The 26,484-nt window shown below is 38.9% G+C and overlaps 1 protein-coding gene and 1 long non-coding RNA gene across 3 annotated transcripts in view; one reads left to right on the forward strand and one right to left on the reverse strand.

The window, feature by feature from the left end:
- The window catches only part of lrrc3b (leucine rich repeat containing 3B), a 100,378-nt gene extending 75,686 nt beyond the window's left edge, over positions 1 to 24,692 (forward strand). The window contains exon 6 of one of the 2 annotated variants that reach the window (XR_011350055.1): positions 2,686 to 2,927. Coding sequence is in view for 1 of the 2 variants with exons in the window: in XM_069914028.1 (XP_069770129.1) it covers positions 21,461 to 22,234 (774 nt within the window). In the remaining variant the exon portion in view is untranslated. Of the gene's footprint in view, positions 1 to 2,685; positions 2,928 to 21,307 lie in introns of those variants that run through there. The other variant, XM_069914028.1, reaches the window with a different exon arrangement.
- The window catches only part of LOC138751578 (uncharacterized), a 124,967-nt gene continuing 100,521 nt past the window's right edge, over positions 2,039 to 26,484 (reverse strand). Inside the window, exon 4 of the long non-coding RNA XR_011350059.1 lies at positions 2,039 to 3,241. This is a non-coding gene — a long non-coding RNA (uncharacterized lncRNA). The remainder of the gene's footprint in view (positions 3,242 to 26,484) is intronic.

A 26,484-nucleotide genomic window follows, 5' to 3' on the forward strand; every position in this document is an offset into this window, starting at 1 on the left:
AAATATCAACTGTTACCTGGAGAAATAACAACGTTTCTCTACAAAATTACTGCATGAAATGTTTGATGGTTTTCTGAAATTACAATGCTGGTTTATTGTGGAAATTTTCCTCACTTGTTTCCCCACAAGTGGCTGTTTACTCCTCTTAGTACAGTTGTGAAATTTTGATGGACTCTTAGTTCACACTCCAGTCATGGATCTTCAAGTCCAATCTGGTTGGCAATAACATTGGCACACAGCTCAGCTATGGGTGAAAGGGGAGGTATCACAATCAAGTGCAGTTGTGACTGCTTTGGGCATTCTGTTCCTCAAATTCTCTACTACTTGGCAGTCTTTTTCATAACTTTTAAGATATTCCATTATAGGATATCGCTATCACTGATTGGGCCAGCATTAATCGAGCATCCTGAAATTCCCCAAACTAATATTAACTATAAAAATCAATGATTCAGTTTTTCAGCTGCTGCCTGGGTAGCTGAGTTTATGCACCATTTTCAGATTTCATGCATCTGCAGATTTTTTAAAAGTTTACTGTACAAATTAGCCATATTGATGTTGGTTTTGGATGACATAAAGATTGGAGCTGGGAAGGGGTGCTGATTTCTTTCTTGGAGGACCGTTCATGAACCCGTTGAATTTTCAGTTTTCTGGTCTCCTTGCCTAAACCTGAATTTCTCAGATAAATTCCCCATAAGTTCCAGATTGAAGTAGTTTTTGCATCAAATGTCTGGAACCTTGAGTACTAGTTTAGTAATTTTTTAGTAAGACCTGCTGCATATTTTCTTTCTGCCTGTTTCGATTTCTGCCCAATTTTTACAGATCAGGAGACATAGCAGATATCATCTACTATACTAGAGATACAAATTAAGTTCCAGTAAAGAGAGGCTGTCTGCAAGTGGAGGGAAACTTAAAATATTAATGAAAGAGATAATGAGCTGAGCTCTGAGACATGGTGACTTTTCTGCCATAAAATGTTATAAAGAGCAGAATGTCATTGGAGACACTACTTATGTGGCAAATAATCGGATATCAGGAACTTTAGAAATCTCAAATGGGTGTAAACCTTGTTAGCAATTGAGGGGCTTGGAATATTTCTCATTGTTCAGAAGAAGATGGAGGCAGTTCTGATTGAGGCTTCTTGGCATCCTATGACACTTGAAACCACTAGGGTGCTTTAAGAAGTCAGGGTACTGGGTTTGGATTTGGGACATGGCAGATTTGGATGAAATGAGCAGATCTGAAGTAGGGGAGCATTTGATGACTGGGGAGTTTGGGCATGGAGTCTATCTGGTTACTGAGGCAAGTATTGTCATTGTGTTGATGTTTGAAATGTTTAGTTATCCAGCCAACCAGCAGGAGAATGAAAAGTATTGCAACATTTAGGAAGCAAATTGGGTTCAGAGGTGCAAAGTCAGTAGAATCACCTGTGAGAGTATAAAATAGCTTCATCCCCATCAGTGACAGGCATGCGGTAGGGACCCAGCAGAAGAACAGATTGCAACAGCACCAGTATTATAGATATAGGCAGCAGCTGCAGGCACAGCTGGAGGACATACAGTGGCTGTAACCACAACAGGAGAACAAATAGTGTCTGTAGTCACTTGAGGAGCAAATTTAGCAGCGACAGCTGCCTCAGAGGACAGATAGCTATTTATTCTAATGAAGAAGAGAGGCATTAAAATGAGAAACTGAGCAAGAGAGTGATATAGCTCTTGAGTGGAGCTCTGAAAAACTTTAGTCCTCAACTTTCGAGTTTCTGGAAAAATTAAAAAAAAAACGTTGTGTCCAAGAACTGTACGGGATTTAGGCTTCTGCAGGCAAGACTTGTATGGCAGATTTCCAAGCAGCCTTAGTCACTTTTCTCGATAAGTTTGAATGCTCTTTGTAAATGTATTATATTAGAATTGCATTTTATTCTTTGTGGATGATTATCCGTAATCTGAGCAATCTGATCAATTGTGATGATGGTTCCCAGTTATTAGCTTTGAGAGAGAGGACTGTGTGACTTATTACTTCTATGTGAGCTGATTTGTTGAATTTATGTGGCCTTGTCATTGTTTGTATTGTTTGCAACTATTCTGTATTTTAGTGAATTAAATGCAATGGTCATCGAACATATAATTCAGTTTTTAATATTAACAGGATATCTCCCTTGTGAAGATAGTGGGGGAAATACGTCCATAAAAATAGAAATACACATCATTGTTTAGGATGTGCAGGTCTCCCTTGACAATGTTTTGAAAATGTTTTGCATATTTTTTACAAGTATTGTATCAGATTTAAGGAATGAGAGAGGATATCATCAACCCAGGGCAAACCAATCTCAGCATTTAGTGGCATTTATAAGGGATTTTATCAGCAACAATATTTTCAAAAAGGCAGAAATAAATTCTTTTGATGATGGAAAGTCTTTGTGGTGTCAGAAGGCAAGTTAGGCGACAAGATACCAAGCCCATAATTCACTCCTGTCGGCTCAGAATATGGCTGGTCTCAGTGAGTTCTCTTCAATAGCAAGTCTAAGCTTATTTAAAGGCCCCCTCCCTCAACCCAATAAAGGTACCTTAACCATGAAACAGTTTACGGAGTATAAGGGCATCCTTGCTGCTGTTTTCCATCAAAGAGGTCTCCTTCTGACTCCTCTGTTAACAAACTGTTATTCCAATTGCACTTTTTGTGGTTCAACAGGCCCATCCCTAGATTCCTGGCTGCCACTGCTGTCCTTCAAGGTGGTGTGGAATAGTAACAGCTACTGGACCTCAAGAAGACCTACCCCTGAATGGCCTCATGACATTCTGTTGACTCCCTCCTGTTGGAATCATTTGAAAAGATTTGAAATGTGTTTAACAATCAAGAACTGTTCCATGGACTTAAATAATTAAAATCTGTCATCATTTCCGTGTTAGAAATTAAGTTAAAGGATGAAAATAAAGTAGAAAATAAACCTTTTGCTTGCATTTACCTATGAAGTTGAGATCAGCACCTCCACTGTAATGAAAATGAGAGGCTGGATACACTTTGTCAATGATTCAATGGTGAGTCCAGTAATGCAGTAAATGGCCAGATGACAATGTCTGTCTTGGACCTCATTCCTGATTATTGTATTGCAATCCTCAGGCATGGATATTAGGAATGCGCCAATCCTGTTTGGCAGTGAGCTGGCCACTTTCCATGGAATTTTCTGTGGAAGATCAGTAGAATCCAGCCCAATGTTCCTTACATTAAAATGAAAATGCAGGATGACCTGAGAAATGTGGCAAGAAATGTAATAATTAAACCTGGAAGGCAAATGGAACAACTTGATAAGATTAATACTGGATTTGAATGACAAACACAATGCATAAGGACAACAGGTTTAGTCTAAACACGCCCGACTTAATGGTGGCTTGCTAAATAAAATAGAAGGAAAATGAAGTAAAATGACCTTTTATTTATACTCTAGGATGAAGGGGAGGAGGCTTGGTCATGTGAATGTACCATCAGAGAATTATGGAACAAGAATGTTAAAACCAGGAGGCAATTTGGCCTTTTGTCAGAACATCACAGCAAATTCCACTTCTACCCTTCCCTGTGTTCCTACAATTATGGTTCTTCCAAGAACTGATCACACCACTCGATAGAAGATAGAATGTTACAGTGCAGTACAGGCCTTCAGCCCTCGATGATGTGCCGACCGATATATTCCTATCATAGAAACACTAAATGTTTCCTACTCATAACCCTCTATTTTTCTTTAATTCAAGTGCCTGTCTAATGTTTCAGCCTCTACCACCACCTCTGGCAAGGAATTCCAGACACCCACAACTCGCTATGTAAAAAAATTTACCCTGTTGTCTCCTCTCAACTTTCCTCCCTTCACTTTGTACTGACGTCTTATGGCATTTTCTACTTCTGCCCTGGGGAAAAAGGTGCTGACTGTCTACCTTATCTATGCTTTTCAGAATCTTGTAGATCTCAATTAGGTCACCTCTCATCCTTCTTCACTCCAAAATCTCCTCTACGCCCTCCCTATAGGTTGCACATCATTCTTATAATGAGGTGACGAGAACTGAACACAATATTCTTAAATGTGGTCTCATCAGAACTTTGTAGAGTTGTTACATGACCTCTTGACTCTTGAACTCAATCCCCCTACAAATGAAGCCCATAGGCCTTCTTAACTATCCTATTCTATCATCCTGTGAATAATCTCCCAGCCCATGAGTAATATGTGAATAGATGCAAATAATCTTGCATTTGTAACTCTGCCAGGCAGATGCTAAACATTGACAGCATTAATAGGTTTTCCCACATGTCACTTTTGGTTCTTTGTTCCAATCAATTATAACCTGTCTGGTCTACTTGCCTACCCTCATCTGCACAGTGGAGGATGGTTCCTCTCCCTCCCTCATTACTTTCAATATCTCATCTTCTCTGGCTATCATTGCATTAAGGAGGACAACCCAAGCTTTTCCAGCCTTTCATCTTATGTCTCTAATCCATGGAACATACAAGGAAAATGTTCTTCGCTCACCTCAAGGTCATGATATGCTTCCGAGCATGTGGGGAACAGAAATGGACGCAGTGCACATTTGTTCTGGTCACATTAGCATGTTACTCTGTCTCTGCTTGTGCATTTCAACCTACTCTGCTATTTTCTTTCTTTTTTTAAAATATTTTAATTGAGTTTAATAGAAAAAACACATGGTCTTCTAATTAATAACAAATCAAATTATATCATATACATAAGACATGAACATTAAAAAACAGAAATATAACCATAGTTAGTTAACTTATCCCATTCAAAACATCAAATTCTATGATTATATTCAGTGAACAGTTAATCCATTCCTCATAATATAGCCAAAATTAATGTTGAATAGAAAATAGATAAGATATAATTAAGATTCCCTTGTATAAAAAAAGGAATTTTATACTTCTCAGGTATTTTCATCTTATTCTGTGATATGATCAATATTAAAGATCCACAGCTCTGCTATTTTCAAAGATTATTTTTTAAATATAATAATTTAATTTTTTATTTCAGAGATGCAGCGTGATAACAGGCTTTCCCAGCCCATGAGCCTGTGCCTCCCATAATCATTCATATGACTAATTAACCTACTAACCCCATATGTCATTACTAACCCCTCTTAACCCCAAATATGGTTAAGCACATATGCACCCAGGTCTATGCTTCTGCATATCTTTTACCTCAGTATAATTTGGATTATTGTTGTACTTTGAAATCCTACCGAAAGCTATCACTTTTGGTTCAATTTCATTTGTCATATCTATCTATTTCTCCAGCCTTGTCCATCAGGCCCGTCACTATTCACTATTTTCATGTTTTATGTTTTCTGCATGATATGAAATCATCCCCAATAATCCCAAATTATTCGTACATGACAAGGAAATAGAGGCCTCAACATTGATCCCTGAAGAAGTCAAATGTCCAGCTCCAGTTTGAGGAACATGTACTACAACCTTCTCTTTATTGTTAACAAGACAGTTTTTAATCCATCCTGCCATTTATACTTTTGCTCCATGTGCTGACAAGTCCATCATGTAGCACTTTATCTCAGCCGTTTCTGAATCCATATCAACCACAATGTCCTTATCAACACTGTTACTCGTACATATCCAAGTGATTCTCAATTTTCTCTTTCATTATCCCCACCAGCCAGTGACCATAATCATTGAGTTTATCCTTGAGCTTTTCTTGAAAAGGAATGTTACATCATCCAGAAAAAAATGTGCCCTGGCAGGCAAAAAAAAATCAAGAGAGGAAAAAAACTACAACAGTGAACATTTTCTATTCTCTGGAAATTAGAAAAAATAAGAACATTAAAAGTTGAGGAAAAAGGGTGTGAAACTGATAATGGACTGGAGGAGGTAATTAGTCTTAAACTATTCACAGAAGACATATCCTCAAGTTAGGAAAAGGACATGGTCATGATTCGCAAGTTGTAAATAATTATAAACACAAATGATTTTGAAGTGCTGGACTAGGTAATAGATCTTAAAATAAAGCTCAAAGGATTAGATAGTATTTATCCCAGAGTATAGAGGCCAACAAGTGATGAGATTTGAGAGGCATTGATCGCCAGCCTGTAGTTTCCAGGAGCATTTTAAAAATACATTTGTTTTCCACCCATCTCTTTTAAAATAATAGAATGATTAACATCAGCAAATGATTAAACCACAATCAGTCAGGGCCAGACTTCTGATTTTATTAAAAAGTCACTCTGTTCTTGGACATCCAAAAGGCTTTTGATAAAGTTCCTCAAAAAGGATTGCCAATTGAAGCTGAAAAAGGTGAGGATTTGGAGGTAACTATAGCTGAATAGGTAACTTAAAGGGCTGGCAACATTGAGATACAGATTTGTTGTCAACTGCTTACAAAAGTGGTTAGTATCCCTATGTTCTAAATCATCGAAGTCAGCACATCTATCATGGTGTTAACTATTATCATGGAGATAAAATAGATGTATAAAAGTAGTTAAAAGTGAGGCTGCGCATCATTGTTGCTGAAGATTACCTGAGGTGCAGAACATCAAGATGTGAAGTGAATACATCTTGTCCCAAGGACATTTTTTTTGTATATGTTGCTCCCATTCTATTGTCATGTGAGACCCCCTTTTTTCAATCTGTTGCTGTACTATGATAAAAAGTAATAAACGCATGTCACAGGAATGAAAAATTCCACTGATTGCTCAGGTAAAACTAGCTTAATTTTCCATATGTAATACTATTCTTTCCACAGATCCAATTTTTTTTTATGTCTGACCATAAACCTCACTCCCTCTGTGATTAACCAACTCACCATATCCAGTTATTTGATAGTTTGAGTAGCAATATTTTGTTTAGAGCGCGTCGAAAGAACCAAAGACTTGTTGATCCAAACCAAGGCCTTTATTAACTAAAAGGCTGGAGCGTATCACATGTAGGTCAACCAGTCCAGAATGACCTGGTTTGGCTAGGAGCAATCCTTTAAGACCTACCAGTAGGTGTGGCTACGCTCTCAGCCAATCACAGTCATCCTACACTACCATCTGCACATATACACATTGGTGATAGAATTTGTACTATCACACTTAGACCATGCATTTAAGCACACATGAAAGAGACCTCAGTAGCAGTAACAATGACTTTTTAATGTCATTACTCAATGTTATTGCTCATCATCTCTGCATTTTTTAAAAACATTAAATATAAAAGGAAGAAGGAAGCATACATAAGGGGGTGTCACAGTGAGTATACCGGTTAACACAACGCTGTTACTGCACCAGTGACTGGGGTTCTAATTTGGCACTATCGGTAAGGAGTTTGTACATTCTCCTTGTATCTGCTCTGGTTCCCTCCCATCATTCAAAAGGTATTGGGCTGTAGATCAATTGGATGTAATTGGATGGCAGAGGCTCGTGGGCTGAAAGGGCCTGTTACCATACAGTATGTCTAAATGTAAAATTTGAATTTATAATGGTTAGGAAGCAAAAGACGGGAAAGCCTCATGAAAATTAAAAGATAGCCAGGAAGTAACTCAAGAAAGGACAGGAGAGCTAGAAAGGGGCATGAGAAGGCCATGGTAAGTAGGATTAAGGAGAAGGCGTATACAAATGGTTTATACACACTTCTGTTGTTTCCTGAATGATGGGTGAGCTAGCATGGCTTTGTGTAGGGCAAATTGTTCCTCACTAGCCTAATTAAGTTTTTTTGAGAAAGTAACAAATGAAATTGATAAAGGTAGATGTGCTGTATATGTATTTTTAGTTATGCATTTGCAATGTCCCCCATGGTAGAGTCATGCAGAAAGTCACAAGGCATGTGATCCTTGGAGCCCTGTCTGTGTGCATTCAGAATTGGTTTGCCTACAGAAAGCAGAGGGAGTAGTAGATGGAATGTATTTTGCCTGGAGATCAGTGACAAGAGGAGTTCTACAGGGATCTGACAGGAACCCCTGCTCTTTGTAATTTTTATAAATGTCCTGGACAAAGAATTAGAAGGATGAGTAAGTTTGAAGATGAAATGAAGGTTGGATGTGCTGTGAATAGTGTTGAAGGTTGCCATAGGTTACATCAAGATATAGAAGGATGTAAAGTTGGGTGGAGAAGTGGAAGATGGAGTTCAATCGGGATAAGTGTGAAGTGATGCATTTTGGAAAGTCAAATTTAAAGGCAGAGTACATGGTTAATGACAGGATTCTTCAATAGAATGGAAGAACATAAGGACCTTGGCATCCAAATCCATAGATCTCTCAAGGTGGCTGTGCCAGTTGAGAGAGTGGTTAAGAAGACTTATTGTGTGCTGGCCTTCAATAGTAAGGGATTGAGTTCAAGATTTGAGGGGTAATGTTGCAGCTCTATAAAACTCTGGTTAGACACACTTGGAATATTGTGTCAGTTCTAATCTTTTTTAAAAAATTTAGTCATATGGCAAGATAACAGACCATTTCGGCCCATGAGCCTGTGCCATCCAATGAACCTACAACTCCCTGTACGTTTTGAACAGTGGGAGGAAACCGGAGCCCCTGGAGGAAAGCCACAAAGACATGGCAGAATGTACCAACTCCTTACAGACAGTGTGGAATTCGAACCCAGGTCCCAGGTGCTGTAATAGTATTGCGCTACCTGCTACACCAACTATGCTGCCCCTACGCCAACTGTGCCATCCCCACACCAACCATGCCACCTCATTACAGGAAGTATGTGGAAGTTTTGGAGAGAGTGCCGAGGAGATTTACCAGGATGATGCCTGGATTGGAGAGCGAGTCTGATAGGCAAGGTTAACGGATTAGGGCTTTTCTCTATGGAACAAAGAAGGATGAAACGTGCATAGTAGAGGTCTGTACGATTATAAAAGGAATAGACAGGATGAACAGTCAGCACCCTTTTTCGAGGACCACAGTAGAAAATACCAGAGGACATTTGTTCAAGGTGAGAGGAGGAAAGTTTGGGGAGACATGAGATGTATGTTTTTTTACACAGTGAGTAGTGGGTGCCTGGAATGCATTGCCAGGGGTGGTGGTGGTGGAGGCTGGTAAAATAAGATCATTTAAAAGAGTATTGGACAGGCACATGAATGCAAGAAAAATAGAGGGTTATGGGTGTGAAGTAGGGAAAGTTTAGATCATTGAGTAGGTTTATATAGGTCAGCACAACATCAGGGGCCAAAGGGCCTGTACAATTCTGTAATGTTCTATGTTCTGTTATATAACCCCCAAAGACACAATAATTTACTCATTCATGAGTTAGAATCCCATCTTTAAAATCTCGACAGGAATGGGAGATAGCTTCTCTCTACATCTAGCCTTTGCCGGGCTGATAAGAGTATTCTGATTCAGATATTTCAAAAAGGTTTAAAATGTAAAAGGATGCATAGCTCACCCATCATTCAGGAAATAACATAAGTGTGTATAAACCATTTGTATAAGCCCTTGCACTTTTGGTCTACCACCTGAATGATTGAAACCGGCACATCAAATTGCCTCAGATTCCAAACCATTCCATCTGAAACTCAGTTCGAGACATCTGTTAGTAATGTATTGGCAGCATCAAGCCTGGGTGCTAAACTAATATATCGCGTAATGCCATTTTAAGGCTGTACCACATTAAGAATTACAAAAGAGTCTGGAAAAACAACCAGCTGAAAAACCTCACAAAGATTAGCGTTTACAGAGCCGTTGTCATACCCACACTCCTGTTCGGCTCCGAATCATGGGTCCTCTACCGGCATCACCTATGGCTCCTAGAACGCTTCCACCAGTGTTGTCTCCGCTCCATCCTCAACATTCATTGGAGCGACTTCATCACCAACATCGAAGTACTCGAGATGGCAGAGGCCGACAGCATCGAATCCACGCTGCTGAAGATCCAATTGCGCTGGGTAGGTCACGTTTCCAGAATGGAGGACCATTGCCTTCCCAAGAACGTGTTATATGGCGAGCTCTCCACTGGCCACCGAGACAGAGGTCCACTAAAGAAGGACTGCTTAAAGAAATCTCTTGGTGCCTGCCACATTGACCACCGCCAGTGGGCTGATATCGCCTCAAACCGTGCATCTTGGCGCCTCACAGTTTGGCGGGCAGCAACCTCCTTTGAAGAAGACTGCAGAGCCCACCTCACTGACAAAAGACAAAGGAGGAAAAACCCAACACCCAAACCCAACCAACCAATTTTCCCCTGCAACCGCTGCAACCGTGTCTGCCTGTCCCGCATCGGACTTGTCAGCCACAAACGAGCCTGCAGCTGACGTGGACATTACCCCTCCATAAATCTTCGTCCGCGAAGCCAAGCCAAAGAGAAAGAGAGAATGGTTTGGCTGCTCTGTGTTATTGTAGCAACATTTTAAATCTGTTTTTATGGTGAATCTGCAATAATAATGTTCCTAACACACATTGTATATGGAGGTAAATAGGGGAAAACATATTCCAGCTTCCTATGATGAAGAAAATTGAGGAGAAAAGTAAAAATAATGATATTGCAACTCATTGACCACTAGGTGTTTGCTGGCATGTACCATAAAACACTCAAATAAGACTCTGGAGAATGCATAACAAAGATGATACAAATTTCTTGTAATCATACTGTTGACAATTGCAACCAAGCAAAAGATGAAGTCAGGAAGAAAGTATTCTCCTTCATGTGTTGCTTCATCACCCAAGATGGTCCAGAGTCAGATTAAGCCAAAATCAAACAAGTAATAGAGATGCTGAGCTGAATGAGAATGGGGGGGGGGGGGGGGGCGGTGGGGGGGTCGCATAAAAATCTATACAGTTCTAACAGGACTAGACAGATTAGATGGTAAGAGGAATGTTCCCAATGTTGGGGAAATCCAGAACAAGGGGCCACAATCTCAGGATAGGTAAGCCATTTAAGACTGAGATGAAGAGAAACTTCTTTACTGATGGAATTGTGAACTTAAGTGACTCCCTACCACAGAAAGATGTTGAAGCCAGTGCATAGATAAACTCAAACAGGAGTTGGATCTGGCTCGATTGGCTAAAAGGATCAAAGGGTGTGGAAATAAAACAGGAATGCAGTACAGAAGTTGCGTGAACAGCCAGGATCATACTGAATGGTGGTCCAGGCTCAAAGGGGAGAATGGCCTCCTCCTGCATCTCTATTCTGTGACTCTATGATGAATGTTGTGATATACAACACTTTCTTAGGCCAGCATTGTCTCAACAAAGTCCTGGTGAGATGTGTGAACTGCTCTGACAGTTAACAAAAATAATCTGCATTGGTGTTAGATGGTTGATCATGAGCAAGTGGTCAACATAGTCAAGAAGACAGTCATTGTACAGCTTGTGTTACTCTATCTGATGGCACTCAAGGCAAATGGCCCAGGAAAAGGTCTTAGAGCAACAATCTTACAAGAAGATCACCCAATAGCAGAAACATGCAGAAATTTGTATATTGGGAAGTGTGTGATGGCACGCTGAGTTAATGTTTTCTCCAATGGTGTTTGCTGAGTATTCCCTCAGTACTTTTATGCCAAGATATAAATGTTGAATGTCGGCAAGAGCAACTGCCAGCCCATGTCTAACTCATGCCAAAGCATGGTCAAACATACTAATTCGACAGCATGCTGAGCTGTCCAATATATACAGATTAAGATAGAGCTACTTGGTATGATCTTTAGATTAGAGAAGATTCATCAATATATACAAAGGAGAACTTTATCACAATTCACTTGATCATTGCTGCTAAGCCCTTCTGTCAAGTATAAAGAGATTGCAGAGAATGTTTGTCAAGATGTAACCTACAATGTGAAGATCTGACAAAGCATTGCCAAAAATATGTACAGTCAGAGGGCTTGATCGAGCTCTTCTCAAGGTCACTGTGGGAGAGATGAAATGGGTACTTAGGATAACATAATCTTTAGAGGTGAGAGGCACGACGTGATTAAACATGTTCACCCTTGGTAGCTGGGAGTGAATAGTTCCCTCAGAGAGCAAGTCATTAATATATTGTTTAATTGAAAATAATACTGTAAAATCAAAGCATATAAAGTAAAAATTAAACATCTACCTTTTGAATTACATCTTTGGATCTTGGAGCAAACTAAAATCAGGCTAGTCGACTGACACAGCAGGTTTGGTTGATACTCCAACAAAAATGTATAATTTTTCTTTAACATAAATATTGGATTTTAACATGTTGTCTTTAACAGCTCAGCATGCTGTCCAATTAGTATGTTTCACCATGCTTTGGCATGAGTTAGACATGAGCTGGCAGTTGCTCTTGCCAACATATAACATTTATATCTTGGCATAAAAGTACTGAGGGAATACTCAGCAAACACCATTGGAGAAAACATTAACTCAGCGTGCCATCACACACTTCCCAACGAGTGATCACAGCAGTGCTGAAGCTGGTTACTTGGCTGCACTTCAACAAAGGGATGGTGTGTTGAGATGTAAGGAATAAGGGGCACTGATTTTTTAAAATTAAGGAAAATAAATAACTTTGCATTTTAAATGACTTGCAATATCATTTTTTATTTCTTATTAGTGAACTATGTATGAAGATAGTGTATTCAATGATACACCTGTGAAAGGGATGCAAGGTAAATATTTTGGGTGTTTTAAATTCATTTGAAACTTGCCACTTATTTTATAGGTGAAATATTGATTGGGTTGCCTTGTGATTTGAGATGATTACACATGCTTTTTCATAAATTTTCTTCAGGTTTGTCAAGTCAATTTTATTGTTATCTGATCGCTCAAGTGAAACCTGACGAAGCAGCGTTCTCTGGTCCTCAGTGCAAAACACGCAAACATACAACCCAACATGACCCACATACAGGCAAATAATGCATACAGAGGACAAGTATTCATATATACAAATAAATAGATAAATATTGACTCTGTAATATGAGAGTCTTGGATGGTTAGTGTGAGCAGTTCTTTTGGTCGTTCAGCATTCTTGCGGCCCCTGGGAAGAAGCTGCTGATCAGTCTGGTGGTGCTGGCTCTGATCCTCCTGTATCTTTTTCCCAACAGGAGCAGCTGAAAGATACTTTGTGTGGGCTGGAAGGGGACCTCAATGGTTTTGTGAGCCCAGGTAATAGTGAGGGATGATATAAGATCGAAAGAGCATAATGTTGAGTCCATTTGGGTAAAGATAAAGAATAACAAAGGGTGTTATCTATAGCCCACCAAATAACAATAGTTTAGTGGCACAGGAAATAAATAGAGAGATAAGTGAGACATGTAATAATGATACGGCAGTAGTCATGGGGGATTTTAACTTCCACATAGATTGGGAAAATCAAGTTGGTCATGGGAGTCTGGAAGAGGACTTCATAGAATGCATCTGCGATAGCTTTCTTGAGCAGCATGTTAAAGAACCCACAAGAGAAAATGCTCTCCTGGATCTAGTGTTGTGCAATGAGATAGGTAGAGTAAATGATGTAATAGTCAGAGACCATCTGGGAAATAACGATCATAGTATGATTGAATTTCTCATTCAGATGGAAGGGGAAATAGTTAGATCTAAAACTAATATATTATGCTTAAACAGGGGTGACTACCATAGGATGAGGGAGGAATTTGGCAGAGTGGACTGGGAGCACAGACTAATTGATGAAACAGTTGAGGAACAATGGAAGATTTTCAAAGAAATATTTTGTAATGCTCAACAAAAATATATTCCGGTCAGGAAAAAGGGCAGTAAGGGAGGGAAAAATCAACTGTGGTTAACAAAGGAAATAAAGGAGAGTATAAAATTGAAGGCCCAGGTGTACAAAGCTGCAAAGAGCAGTGGGAAACTGGAAGATTGGGATAACTTTAAGAGACAACAAGGGGTTACAAAGTGGGTAATAAGAAATAGGAAAAAGGATTATGAAAGTAAACTGGCACAAAATATAAAAAGAGAAAGCAAAAAATTTTATAAATATATAAAACGGAAGAGGGTGGCCAGAGTTAACATAGGATCCTTGGAGGATGAGAAAGGAAAACTGGTAGCAAAAAATGAGGAAATGGCCGAGGCATTGAACAAATATTTTGTGTCAATCTTCACGGTGGAAGACACGTCCAGCATGCCCAAGTGCGGAGTTAAGGATGTGAATGTTGGGGAGGGCCTTGATAAAATAGTTGTTACAAAGGAAGTAGTGATGGAGAAACTAATGAAACTAAAGCCAGACAAATCACCTAGTCCTGATGATATGCATCCAAGGGTTCTGAAGGAAATGGCAGAAGTTATAGTTGATGCATTGGTGGTCATATACCAAAATTCTTTGGATTCTGGGCAGGTCCCGGCAGACTGGAAGACAGCAAATGTCACACCACTTTTTAAGAAGGGATGTAGGCAGAAGACTGGAAATTATCAGCCAATTAGCTTGACGTCTGTAGTTGGAAAAATGCTTGAAGCCATCATTAAAGATGAAATAGTGAAACTTTTGGAACGTAAGGGTTCAATCAGGCAGACACAGCATGGTTTTAGAAAGGGAAGATCTTGTTTGACAAACTTGTTAGGATTCTTTGAGGATATAATGGGTGCGGTGGATAGAGGAGAACAGGTTGATGTTGTGTATTTGGATTTCCAGAAAGCGTTTGATAAGGTGCTGCACAAGAGACTTATCAGTAAGTTACAGGAAAGTGGAGTCTGGGGAAGTATATTGGCCTGGATCGAAAATTGGTTGTCTGACAGGAGGCAGAGTCGGGATGTGGGAGTTTTTCAGTTTGGCAGAGAGTGATAAGTGGGGTGCCGCAGGGGTCGGTGCTAGGCCCACAGCTGTTCATCATTTACATTGATGACTTGGAGGAGGGGACAAAATGTGGTGCAGCCAAGTTTGCAGATGACACCAAATTGAGTGGAAGAGCAAAATTGTAATGAGGATGTGGAGAGTCTGCAGTTGGATATAGTTAAGCTGGATGAGTGGGCATAGGTCTGGCAGATGGAGTACAATGTTAGTAAGTGTGAGGTTATCCACTTTGGCAAGAAAAATAAAAGAGCTGAATATTATTTAAAGGGTGAAAAACTACAACATGCTGTTGTGCAGAGGGACTTGGGAGTGCTTGTGCATGAATCGCAAAAAGTTAGGTTGCAGGTGCAGCAGGTTATTAAGGAGGCAAATGGAATGTTGGCCTTCATCGCTAGAGGAATTGAATTCAGGAGTAGGGAGGTAATGTTGCAACTGTATAAGGTACTGGTGAGACTGCATCTGGAGGACTGTGTCCAGTTCTGGTCTCCATATTTGAAGAAGGATATACTGGCTTTGGAGACGGTCCAGAGGAGGTTTACTAGGTTGATCCCTGGGATGAAGGGGTTGACTGATGATGAAAGATTAAATCGTCTAGGATTGTATTCACTCGAGTTCAGAAGAATGAGAGGAGATCTTGTAGAAACATATAGGATTATGAAGGGTATGGATAGGATAGATGTAGGAAGGTTTTTTGAGCTGGCCGGGGAAACTAAAATGAGAGGACACAGTCTCAAGATTTGGGGGAGTAGATTTAGGACAGAGATGAGGAAAAATAGTTTTTCCCAGAGAGTAGTGAATGTTTGGAATTCTCTATCCAGGGAAGTGGTTGAGGCTGATTCATTAGACATATTTAAAATTCGGTTAGATAAATTTTTACATGACAGAGGAATTGGGTGATATGGGGAGAAGGCAGGTAGGTGGAGTTAGGTCATAAATTAGATCAGCCATGATCTTATTGAATGGCGGAGAAGGCTCGATGGGCCATTTTTGGCCTACTCCTGTTCCTACTTCCTATGTTTCTTCAGACAACAATCCTGATAGATCACATCGATGGGGGTGGGGGTGGGGGTGGAGCGAGGGGGAGGGAGGCGACTCCAGTGCTCCTCTCTGTCTCTCTTTGATAGTAAGATTGCAGGAATATATTTGTACAATGCATATTAAAATTCCCATTGTTGATTTGAAGTTTGTTCTCAAGAGGATAAATTTCCACGAGAATGGAACCTGGAGATTTTGATTAGAATTACGCCATCTTGTGTTGTTAGGGACTGTATGTTCTTTTGGGACATCCCAAAATACCCTACATCTAATGAAGGATTTTGAAGTGCAGTTAAATCTCAGTAATAAGGAAGCAGATATTTTTAAACCCAAGAGTTTCCCTGGCCACCTGGAGATAATTGCTCTTCTTCAACTTAGTGCTCTAAGATCTTTTATATTCACCAGAGGGCCATGGTGATGAAGGCTTTCTAATTATATTCCTTGTATCCATAGAGAGAATGACGTGTATTTTTAAAAAAATCTGTGAGGATGTTACAGGTCTGTGAGCTGTGAAAGAGATACTTTAAAAAAAATGCATCACGTGATTTTGTCTTGTTTGCACTCTGCTTGCTGCAGACTTAAATGAGTGAATGAGTGCACTTGGCTTTACAGACTAATTTAAAAGTACCTAGCTAGTGGTGAGAATGGGGTGAGGGGGTGGTGTTTGGGGTTCCAAATTGATAGAGAGGTTCTATACTGGAAGCTAACTCTTTCTCTGTCACAGATGCTGCAAGACTGCCAAATTTTTCTAGCATTATCTGTTTTTATTATTTTAGAAAGCAATACTGGTTGTATTTGTAAAATTGCAAATGCTTGGCAACATGGACATTTCTTGATATGAAAACAAAATTAGTACACTCACAAAAAGGACAAAAACATGGTAAGAAACACAAAAATGGGATATATTTGAAAGCTAAAGAAACAAAAACTCAAAAATTCATTTAAAATGCACTTGAGTATTTAAATATGTACTTCATGGCCAACAGGCGACAATAATAATTCAGTGATGTGTGAGTGTGAAAAAATTGTTTTATTATTAAAGGTGAATATTGTTACCTGTGTGACACAAGCAAATTTCTTGGCACAATTAAGTACATTGGATGTCCCTTTCGAAATTGAACCAGGACTGTGAAATATTTCAAAGTTCGGTACTGATAACTAAATGCTGCAGGCAATTAGGGGATGACATGGCCAATCTGAGGGATTTGCCAATATAGTGTAAGTTCAGAATGTTCTTGGGCACAGAGTTAAGGGAAAGATGTGGATGTGGGTCATGGAGTCATTGAGTTCTACAGTATGGAAACAGGCCTTTTGGCCCAACAGGTTATACTGACCAGGTTATTTAAGCTGGTCGCATTTGCCTACATTCAGTCTATATTCCTCTAAACATTTCCTATTCATATACCAATCTAAATGATTTTTGAATGTTGTAATTATTTTTGCCTCTACCACTTCTTGCAGCTCATTCTACATACCTGCCACACTTTGTGACTCTCAGGTCCCTTTTGAATTGTTTCCCTCGCACCTTAAATATATGCCCCCTAGTTCAAGATTCCCCTCCCCCTCATGATTTTATATATCTTGCAAAGTTCAGCTTCAGCCTCCTACGCTTCAGGGAGAAAAGTCCCAGGTTATTCAACCTCTTGTTCTAACACAAGTCTGCCTGTCACAGTAATATTCTTATGAATCTGTTCTGTACTCTTTCCAGCTTAATTTATCTTTTAAGGCATACAGCATGGTAACAGGCTCTTTCGGCCCATGAACCCATCACCAACCCCTGGTACGTTTTGAAGGGTGGGAGAAAACCGGAGCACCCGGAAGAAGCCCACTCCAACATGGGGAGAACATACAAATTCCTTACAGAGAGCCCAGGGTTTGATCCCTGGTCCTGATTGCTGGTGTTGTAACAGCATTGAGCTAACCACTACACTAATCTTGCTGCCACTTAATGACATCTTTCAGTCAACTGGGCACTAAAGCTGCACACCGCTCTCCATGTGAGGTCACACCAACATCTTGTACAGTTGTAGAACCAATGACTCTCTACCATCTAAAATTGGTGGATAGCTACTGAAGATACAGTCTTTGATTATGTCTTGTAATTTGGCTTACAGTTCAGTTGAAGATTGATAGTCATGTTGTATTTACCTGAAGGTCTTTTTTGATGAGTATCAGTGATATTCCATTTATATGTCAGTTCCAAATAACCCATGATGAAACACAGTTAAAATGTTCAAGAAAAGTTGGACTGAGACACAACCAATCACACCAGGTACAGATCTGAACAATTATCAAAGATCTGTATCAGTATAATTACATTTAGTCAGCTACATTTGGCAGACTTTATTGCCAACATCACAATACTCTGTAAAATATCTGTCAGCCAATCTTTTCAACATGTGCTTTTATTTAATCAAGAAGCAGCCTTTGTGTTATATTATGAACCAAATTCCACGGTTTCCTTTCTTCATGCATTGTAGGTTTTAATATGTGAAATTCACTAAATATCTTGGACTTGAATTTTTTTTCCCCAAACAGATGCTGTTCTCTTTAATTAAGCTGTCGCTCCTCCTAATTTATTTGCCCTGCACTAGCAAATTGGGTTACATGTTTACACTTTCTTTATTTTTCTTTTCTGAAAAATGTATCAGAATATAAAAGATTAAAAAAAAGACTGCAAATGCTGGAATTTGAAACAAAAATAGAATACTGGAAGGACTCCAGATCATAAATGATCCACATCAACCTGGACATACTCTGTTCTCGTTGCTGCCATCAGGGAAGAGGTACAGGTGCCACAAAACCCGTACTCCCAGATTCACAAATATCTGCAGCTCCTCAACCATCAGAATCCTGAACCACAGACTCCTTCAGAGACTCCTTTAAAGACTCTTACTTTGCTCATTGTTTATTACTGAATATTTATTTGTGTATTTGCACAGTTAGTTTGCTTACAATTTCTTTCTTGTTTACATTTCTTCTTTAGCCTACATTTCTTTCTTCTTGACTACAGTTTATAGATACCAGTAATTAGAAATTCTACCTATCCCACAGGAAAAATATTCTCAGTGTTATATGTGATGTCATGTATGTACTCTGACAATAAATTTGAACTTTTGACTTTGGGCTCAATAGGTCACATGACCCTGTATCTGGGCTGAGTCCTGGAGCAGGTTATCAATCCTAAACATCAACCTGCATCTTTTGCCTCCACAGACGCTGCTTGACCTGCTAAGTTCTTCCAGCATTTTGTTTTATTATAAAAAGATTGGCAACTTGACAGAAATAGAAAGTTGTAGTAAATGGAGATAGCTCAGATTAGGAGAGATGGGCCTGAGGGTTCACTATGATGTCCAGTTATTTCTTGGTATACATTAATGATTTGAGCCTGAAACCAGGAAGCAACCATGACATTTTCTGTTGATATAAAAGTTTAGTATTCTCTTAAAGAAGTCGGCATTCAATAATTTTTAAGAAGATATACATGGACTGGAATCCCGGACAATGTTGAAATTACTCTGTGGAAAACCACCCTAAGGAGACCTAAAAGCTCAAGTAGTTCTTTGGAAAAGAAAAATATCATATTTTAATTTCAATTGTCAAGACATACTTGGGGGAAAAAGAGCAAAGAAGGAATGATAAATGTGTATGCAATATTTTCATAACCATAAGTAACACACAACCACACCATATATGCAACTTTGGGTGCCTCATGTATGAAATGGAATAAAGTTAGTGGGAGAATTCATTACAAAGGTGGAAGTAGAAAGGCAATAGCTATAAAATGAGATATTTTAGCTGTAATGTAGGGTACTTTGATTCATTACAATAAGCAAGCAAAATAGATTTTGTAGATTATAATGCAAAACTTTTCAATAGAGGATGAGGGGATATCTATTTAAAGGGAAAAAATAAGAGGGTCATTATAAAATTGTTATCAAGAGCTTAGTGAAGAAATTACTTTATTGCTTGAAATTTACACTGCTTTTGTATTAAATGCACATTATAGTTGTGATAATGGGTTCTAATATCCCTCAAATTAATGAATTTAAAATTATGAAAGTATATATCCAAGGGAGAGTACAAAGTATGACAAGGGTTGAATTTCTTTCCACAGCAGACTGTTGGAGTGGAGAATCATTTCCCACAGCATCTTTGTTGCTGCAACATTAGTATTTTTTAAAGGCAAAACTAGGTAAATAATGAAGGTCATTTAGGGAAGAGAAAGTAGGGGATTGTATGTTCAGGACAGTTTTCTGCATTATTATTATTCAAAATATCTTCATTCATTTTTGGCTAAAATATGTGACTGACATCACAGAATTCATTTTTTATTTGATTGATCAAGGATGGGACAGACACAGCGATCCATTTGATGCAATTGCTTTGGATTTCCTTAAGTCTATTTTTAGTAATTTAATTCACTATAATTTAGCCCTTTTGCTCTAATTTTTTAAAGATAGAGCTTCCTCTGTCTCTTCACAATTCAACAATCCACAGAAAATTCCATAATTGATCCTCAGCTCTGATATCGTTTTCTCATCATTCATATTGCATGTTTATCTTAATCCTGCTATAAATTACTTTTTGAAAATTGCTGATCCATTTTGTGATTCATTATCCTGAATACATTCTCATGTGAAAGCTTTAAGTCTATGCCAGGACTCATCCTAAGCCATACCCCTGTTCTTGCTGATATGTTGCATCCCATAACAAGATGAACCTCTGGATAGCCTAGTTTATTCAGAATAGCCCTAATTATTGAAACATGCAACTCAAACCTGGTTGATAGTTTGACTCTGTCAGCTCCCTAATTCCACTGTGTTTTTGTTTCTAGTTTTACTCTTGGGTTATTTGCATTAAAAATGATGGATTTGAATGACTAATGTATCTTATGTTATAAGAATGAAAAGTTGCTACAGTGTGTAGTCTCCTATTTCTGTTTTTGCATCTCGAGTCATGCTTTCCTCAAATTAGAGTTGACAGCAATCTGGAAAAACTCAACCCATTTTATTAATGTGTAACCACTTGCATTTCATTACATCTTTCTTGAAGAAAAAAAATGCACGATTCTTGGGAGGAAATTATCACAATCACATGCAAAGGTTGAAGGGAAATATTTAATGAAGCTTTCAAAGTTGATGAGAAGTGGAACAGGAGAAAGGAATTAAAAAGGAAAATTGAGAGCAGGCGCACATTGTTTATATGCTGAGCGATGAATAGCAGAGGAAATGGATGGTGGAGATGAGATGGATACAAGACCAGAATGTAGAATGGGCTCTTATGAATGAAGAGAGGTGAAATGATCCCTTGGAGAATCTTGCAAACCATGTCAGATTTTTGGATAATTGTAGCCTGTTTTTTTTTTAAATAAACTCTCCATTTAAAATTTGCTGCATCATTTATAAAATATACTTTGATGAAGGGCTCAAGCCCGAAACATCAGTTATGTATCTCTGCCTTTATGCTACATAAAGGACACTGTTTGACCTGTGAGCTTCTCCAGCATTTTGTGTTTTTACTTAAACCACACGGTGACTACAGAATTTTGTGATTTACTTTATAAAATGTTTGCATTTCTCTTTCAGAATAATACTTTTGAACATCATTTAAATGGAGAACGTGTGTGACCTGATCAAGATGCCTACTTTGCTTGTTGAAGAGGAAAGAATTAGTATTGCACACTTTACATATATTGTTGGATGAGGTAATTGGCCATGTGATTATGCAGACATCCCAGCATGAAGTTGATGGACCAATTCTTAGCTCGCTCTACTTATTTTCTGCTGCAAAGTTTTGTGCTCTTGATGCTGTGCTCTCACTCCACCGGCATGTGTCCCAAAGGCTGTCTGTGTTCTCATGTCAGCAGTTTAAATGTCAGCTGCAGCAATGCAAATCTGAAAGAGATTCCCAAGGACCTTCCCCCAGACACAGCCTTACTCTATTTGGACTCTAATCAGATAAGGTCTGTTCCCAATGAGATCTTCAAAGATCTGTACCAGCTGAAAGTACTTAATTTGTCCAAAAACATTATTGAATCCATAGAGGAACAGGCATTCAAAGGGGTGGCTGATACCTTGCAGACTCTTGATCTTTCAAACAACAAAATTAAAAGTGTGCACAAAGATACATTCAGCAAGCTCAAAGGCCGAGCTCAGATTTCTGATAATCCATGGCACTGTGACTGCACCCTGCAGCAGGTACTGCATGATCTGCCATCTAAACACGAAACAGCTAGCCACATCATCTGTGAGACTGCAGTTCTGGAGCAACACACTGGAAAATCCTTCCTCAGTGCTGCAAATGAAGCTGACCTCTGCAATCTGTCCAAAAAGACAACTGATGTGGCAATGCTAGTCACCATGTTTGGCTGGTTCACCATGGTAATTTCATACGTAGTGTACTATGTACGTCAAAACCAAGAGGATGCAAGAAGACATCTTGAATATTTAAAATCACTCCCAAGCAAGCAAAAGAAGCCAGAGGAATCAGATGACATTAGCACTGTACTGTAATGGGGTGTGAGATATTTTCATAAAAAGGGTTGAAATGGAGTTTTTTCTGCAGATATTTAAATCATACCCACTCAGCAGAAAGTAGACAACAGTTGTAGCTGCAATGATATTGATGGCGGTGTTTTTAAAAAAAAACATGTTATCAAGTAAAGATGGAGAATGGAGAATCCATTAAAAAAATCCCTACAAACACTTTAATCAATAGCAATTATGGCCATGGATTCCCTAGTATGGAGCTATTGGGTTTTTTTAGAAGCTTTAAAAATCCAGTCCAGTGATATAAATGGTATTCAAGTTTCGCATGGCATTCCTAAGTCTCATATTTTAAAAAGAAGTGAATTAAAGCCCCCATTATGATGGTTAATGGAAAGAAGTACAACAGCAATAAAAGCATCAGCAGCGAACAGTCCTGATGGATAATAGTTAATAGTTTCATGGTGGAAAAATGTGAAAGGACACCTTGATTCATCATTGTGCTCACAACCTACATGAAAATGAGCTCTTCAGTTGAAAGATAATATTGCAAGAGCATTGGGAAATAACTGTGTCAGGAGTAGTAACCTCTACCTTGCCTCTCTATTCACATTTGTATGTTTCAGGCTCTGCAGCTTGATGTGTGTGGAATAGCTTGTATCCTATCTGAGCAGGCAAAGAATGGGAAAATGTTCAAGTGGCCATCTTAAGAACTGTCCCTGGACTGATGAGTGTCTGCATCTTCTGAGAGCCCAGCCTGTCAGGATGAGGCGTAGAACCAGTTCCATTTACAGTTGGGCATTTAACTGGTATCAGCTGATTATGCAACGTAATCAACCAAAGGCTGGGTGAGCAAGGGTTACAGGGCGCTACTTAAATAAAGATCAAAGAAAGGGAAAGGTCACTAAGGAAAAGTCGAGGAAAACTATTCTTAGGAAAAATTTCGACCAAGCTACCCAATAAAAACAAACAGCAAGGGTGGCAGGAATAGATCTGGAACTTCACTTGCAGGATATCTATATCAAACTGAACTGTATGGGTCAACAGGCTCAGCTAACAGAGGTGAGGATCCTAACCTTTGCATAGTTGACATTCTAAAAATAGGATTGAAATAACCTTTTGATCACTGTTTATAGTCACAATAGGAATATTTTCTGGCTGTGTCAATCTCATCTTCTGCAGCAGTTCACATATAGGACAAAATTACTCCTAAAATGGTTGTTTCATCCAAGATGAACTTTAAATGTATCGCGAAGATCCATAAAGGAATGTAAAATTTCTTTCAAAATAGATATGGAACGTCTTTGGATTAATTAAACCCAGTCTTAATTGGTATGTGTCAACAGCCGCCCTACCCTGTGAAAATATAAACTCTCAGCTGGCATCAACAAATAACATAGTCAGTATCAAAATTCATTTGTACCTGTGCCTGCCAGTCTTTCTGAAAGGCGGGCAGTAAGATTCCTCACTGTTATATGAGGGTATCATGTCAAGATGAGGATTAGTCTATGATATAGTGACAAAGGGAGCTGAGGTTCTCAGTGACTGGCCTTTTGCAGTTCATTTCACATTAGAAGCAAAGTGGAAAGAGTTCTATTCTCTGGTGATACATTTGTTGAAGGCCCCAGTGCTAAATATAATATATTCCATGTTGGAACAGGAATATAATATTCAGCCTCTTAAATCTGTTCTGCCATTTCATTCCAGCAGAATTGAAAGGTACCTCCAAATGTACTTGCCTTTTCTCCTTCTTTACGTCCTTACTTTAGAAAACATCTCTTTATCTCAGTACAGATTTTTTATTGACCCACTGCCAACAGGATTAAGAGAAAGATTCCAATTTCAAGTACCTTTAATGCAAAGTAACCCCCAAATGGTCTTGTTCGAATTAAAAATAATAGCTTGAGGTCCTTTGAGTGCATTCTGAATGGATGGTCTCATCAACAATGGATGAGGAGAGGTTTAAGTTTGATTGATAACTCCCATGCAAAATTATTCTGTTGGAACTTATTTTCACAGACTAAATAGACACTTGGACAAAGTACCAAGAAGCATTCAGCACCTAAATCCTATGATATGGTCAAGAATCGGTGAGAAAAAGAAAATGTTGTTCTACCAAATGATTGACTGCATAAAAGTTCATTTTTAATAAAGGAGCATGGTGCTTGTTTTACTAACGAGTTCATTAGAACTAAATGGAACAGCTGAGCTGAGTGGTAAAGCACCATCTGATAGCTCTCCTTGCCGAGCAACTCTCACCATTTTGGGTCTTAAGATTAAGCACAATCTAAAACCGAATGATCCTGATCTCCTTTTAAGTGCCTGAAATCTGTTTTGCCTGTTTATGTGTATTACATCTTAGATAATTTCTGTATATGAAAAATTTTGTTATCTTCCATCTGATAGGCAAATGCATTTGCATAGATGGTATTAATGTTATGTCCAGCTACTGTATTTGTCATACTTGTATTCAGTCTTAGAATAAAATAAGTGCCAAATGAGGAACACCTGCTGATTTCATTTTTACTTGTTTATCTTTATGATTAATTAATTATTCCTATTTTTTGGAAAATGTTTCAAAATGAATTGTGGATTTTTTGAAAATATTTGGAACAACAACATTAATAGCAAGAATAGCATATTTAAAATTCCCAACATTTTTTATCCTCCATAAAACAAACCTGGGTGGAATTAGATCATCTAAAAGATTAAGGGAAAATTTCTGTGCAAGTTGAAACCGTACATGGACTGGTTGAACTAAATGTGAATTTTTATGGGCTGGAAATTTTATTGCATAGCATGTACTTTGAAACGGAAAACTGATTATGAGGGTGAGATCAGCAGTAACACATTATCCCCAAGCATATAATGTGCTTATTGACAGGTATGACCCAGTGTGTCAAGCAATGTTCCAACACACAGATCATTACTGCTGCATCAATAAAGTGCATGTAAACACTGAAAGATCATGCAAAATCAATTCCATCTTAAAAGTTCTACATGTTGTGACCAGAGAACTGTGGACAAAAGGTGGCTGAGGCTGAACATGGGAGGTAAAGTTGAGGATAGTAAAATTCCTCCCAGGTTATGCCTGGACTCTGGGTTGCATGTCAGGCCCAGTTTTCAACACCCCAATACCTCTTCCCATTCGCTCTCTACACCCACTCAACATAGGTTGTCAAATGACTTTGTGGTAAGTAGGTATGGATCCATCACAGTGAACACTGGGATATTGTACTGGTGGGTACAGGTCAAGTGATGTATTGCAGAATAGAGAACCAGTGGAGGTAGATCTCTTCATTTATAATACTGGGATATTATGGGTAATAGTTTGTAATATAAACAGCTCTCACTATATTGACAAGGGTACAGGTCTATCACTGTTTAATGTGGGTATAGATCTAAAGGATACAGATGTTACACAATGTAACACTGGGGTACTGCGCTGATGGGTACAGGTCTGCCAGTGTATAACAATGGGGGTGTAGGCAGCTAGGGAAGATGGGCTCCAACTCGAGTTCAGGTTCAATAGCCAAAGACTTTTCACCAGACTGCAAGTGCAGATGGCTACCAGACATTGGGACCAGATGGTTACCAGACATTGGGACCAGATGGCTACCAGACATTGGGACCAGATGGTTACCAGACATTGGGACCAGATGGCTACCAGACATTGGGACCAGGATGAGGAAGTGCAATAGAGATCAGGCTGTTTAATTTGGAAGCATCGAGCTCAGTGTGCACTGGACAATGTGTGGTAACAAAGCATCCTGGTCCTAGTTTCTCTCCCAAATTCTGGTTGGAGACAGACATATAGAGATGAGCTTGAGGGTGAGCTGATGCTGTAAATTGCAGTGGATATGGAGAAGGCAATTGTCCAGCTTTCTGAAGAATGGCAGCAGGAATTATTAGTGCTGAGATCCAAATATGATCAGTTAGGATTTTTCTGAATGGTCTGGCTTGTTGCCTTCAGAGACTACCTTGAATAGCATACTCACTGATGGCAAAAGTGTTTTCAGAACTATGGCCAGACTTTAGAAAAAGGCACTTACAAATTTTATTGTTTCTTTTCTTTCTTACACTTACATTTTAATTTCGAGATTATAGCATGGTAACAGGATCTTCTCATCCACAAGCCCGTATTTATCTCACACAGTTGCCACTCTAGACCATTCAGCCCTTTGTTGTTCCCAGTGGTACAGTGAGGTATGCAGCAGTCCTGACCTGGAAACATCCAGGACGCAACCTGTTCTACCTTGCTGGAAGAAAAAAGTATC

This window comes from Narcine bancroftii, chromosome 1, assembly GCF_036971445.1.
Source record: "Narcine bancroftii isolate sNarBan1 chromosome 1, sNarBan1.hap1, whole genome shotgun sequence".
Taxonomy (NCBI): domain Eukaryota; kingdom Metazoa; phylum Chordata; class Chondrichthyes; order Torpediniformes; family Narcinidae; genus Narcine; species Narcine bancroftii.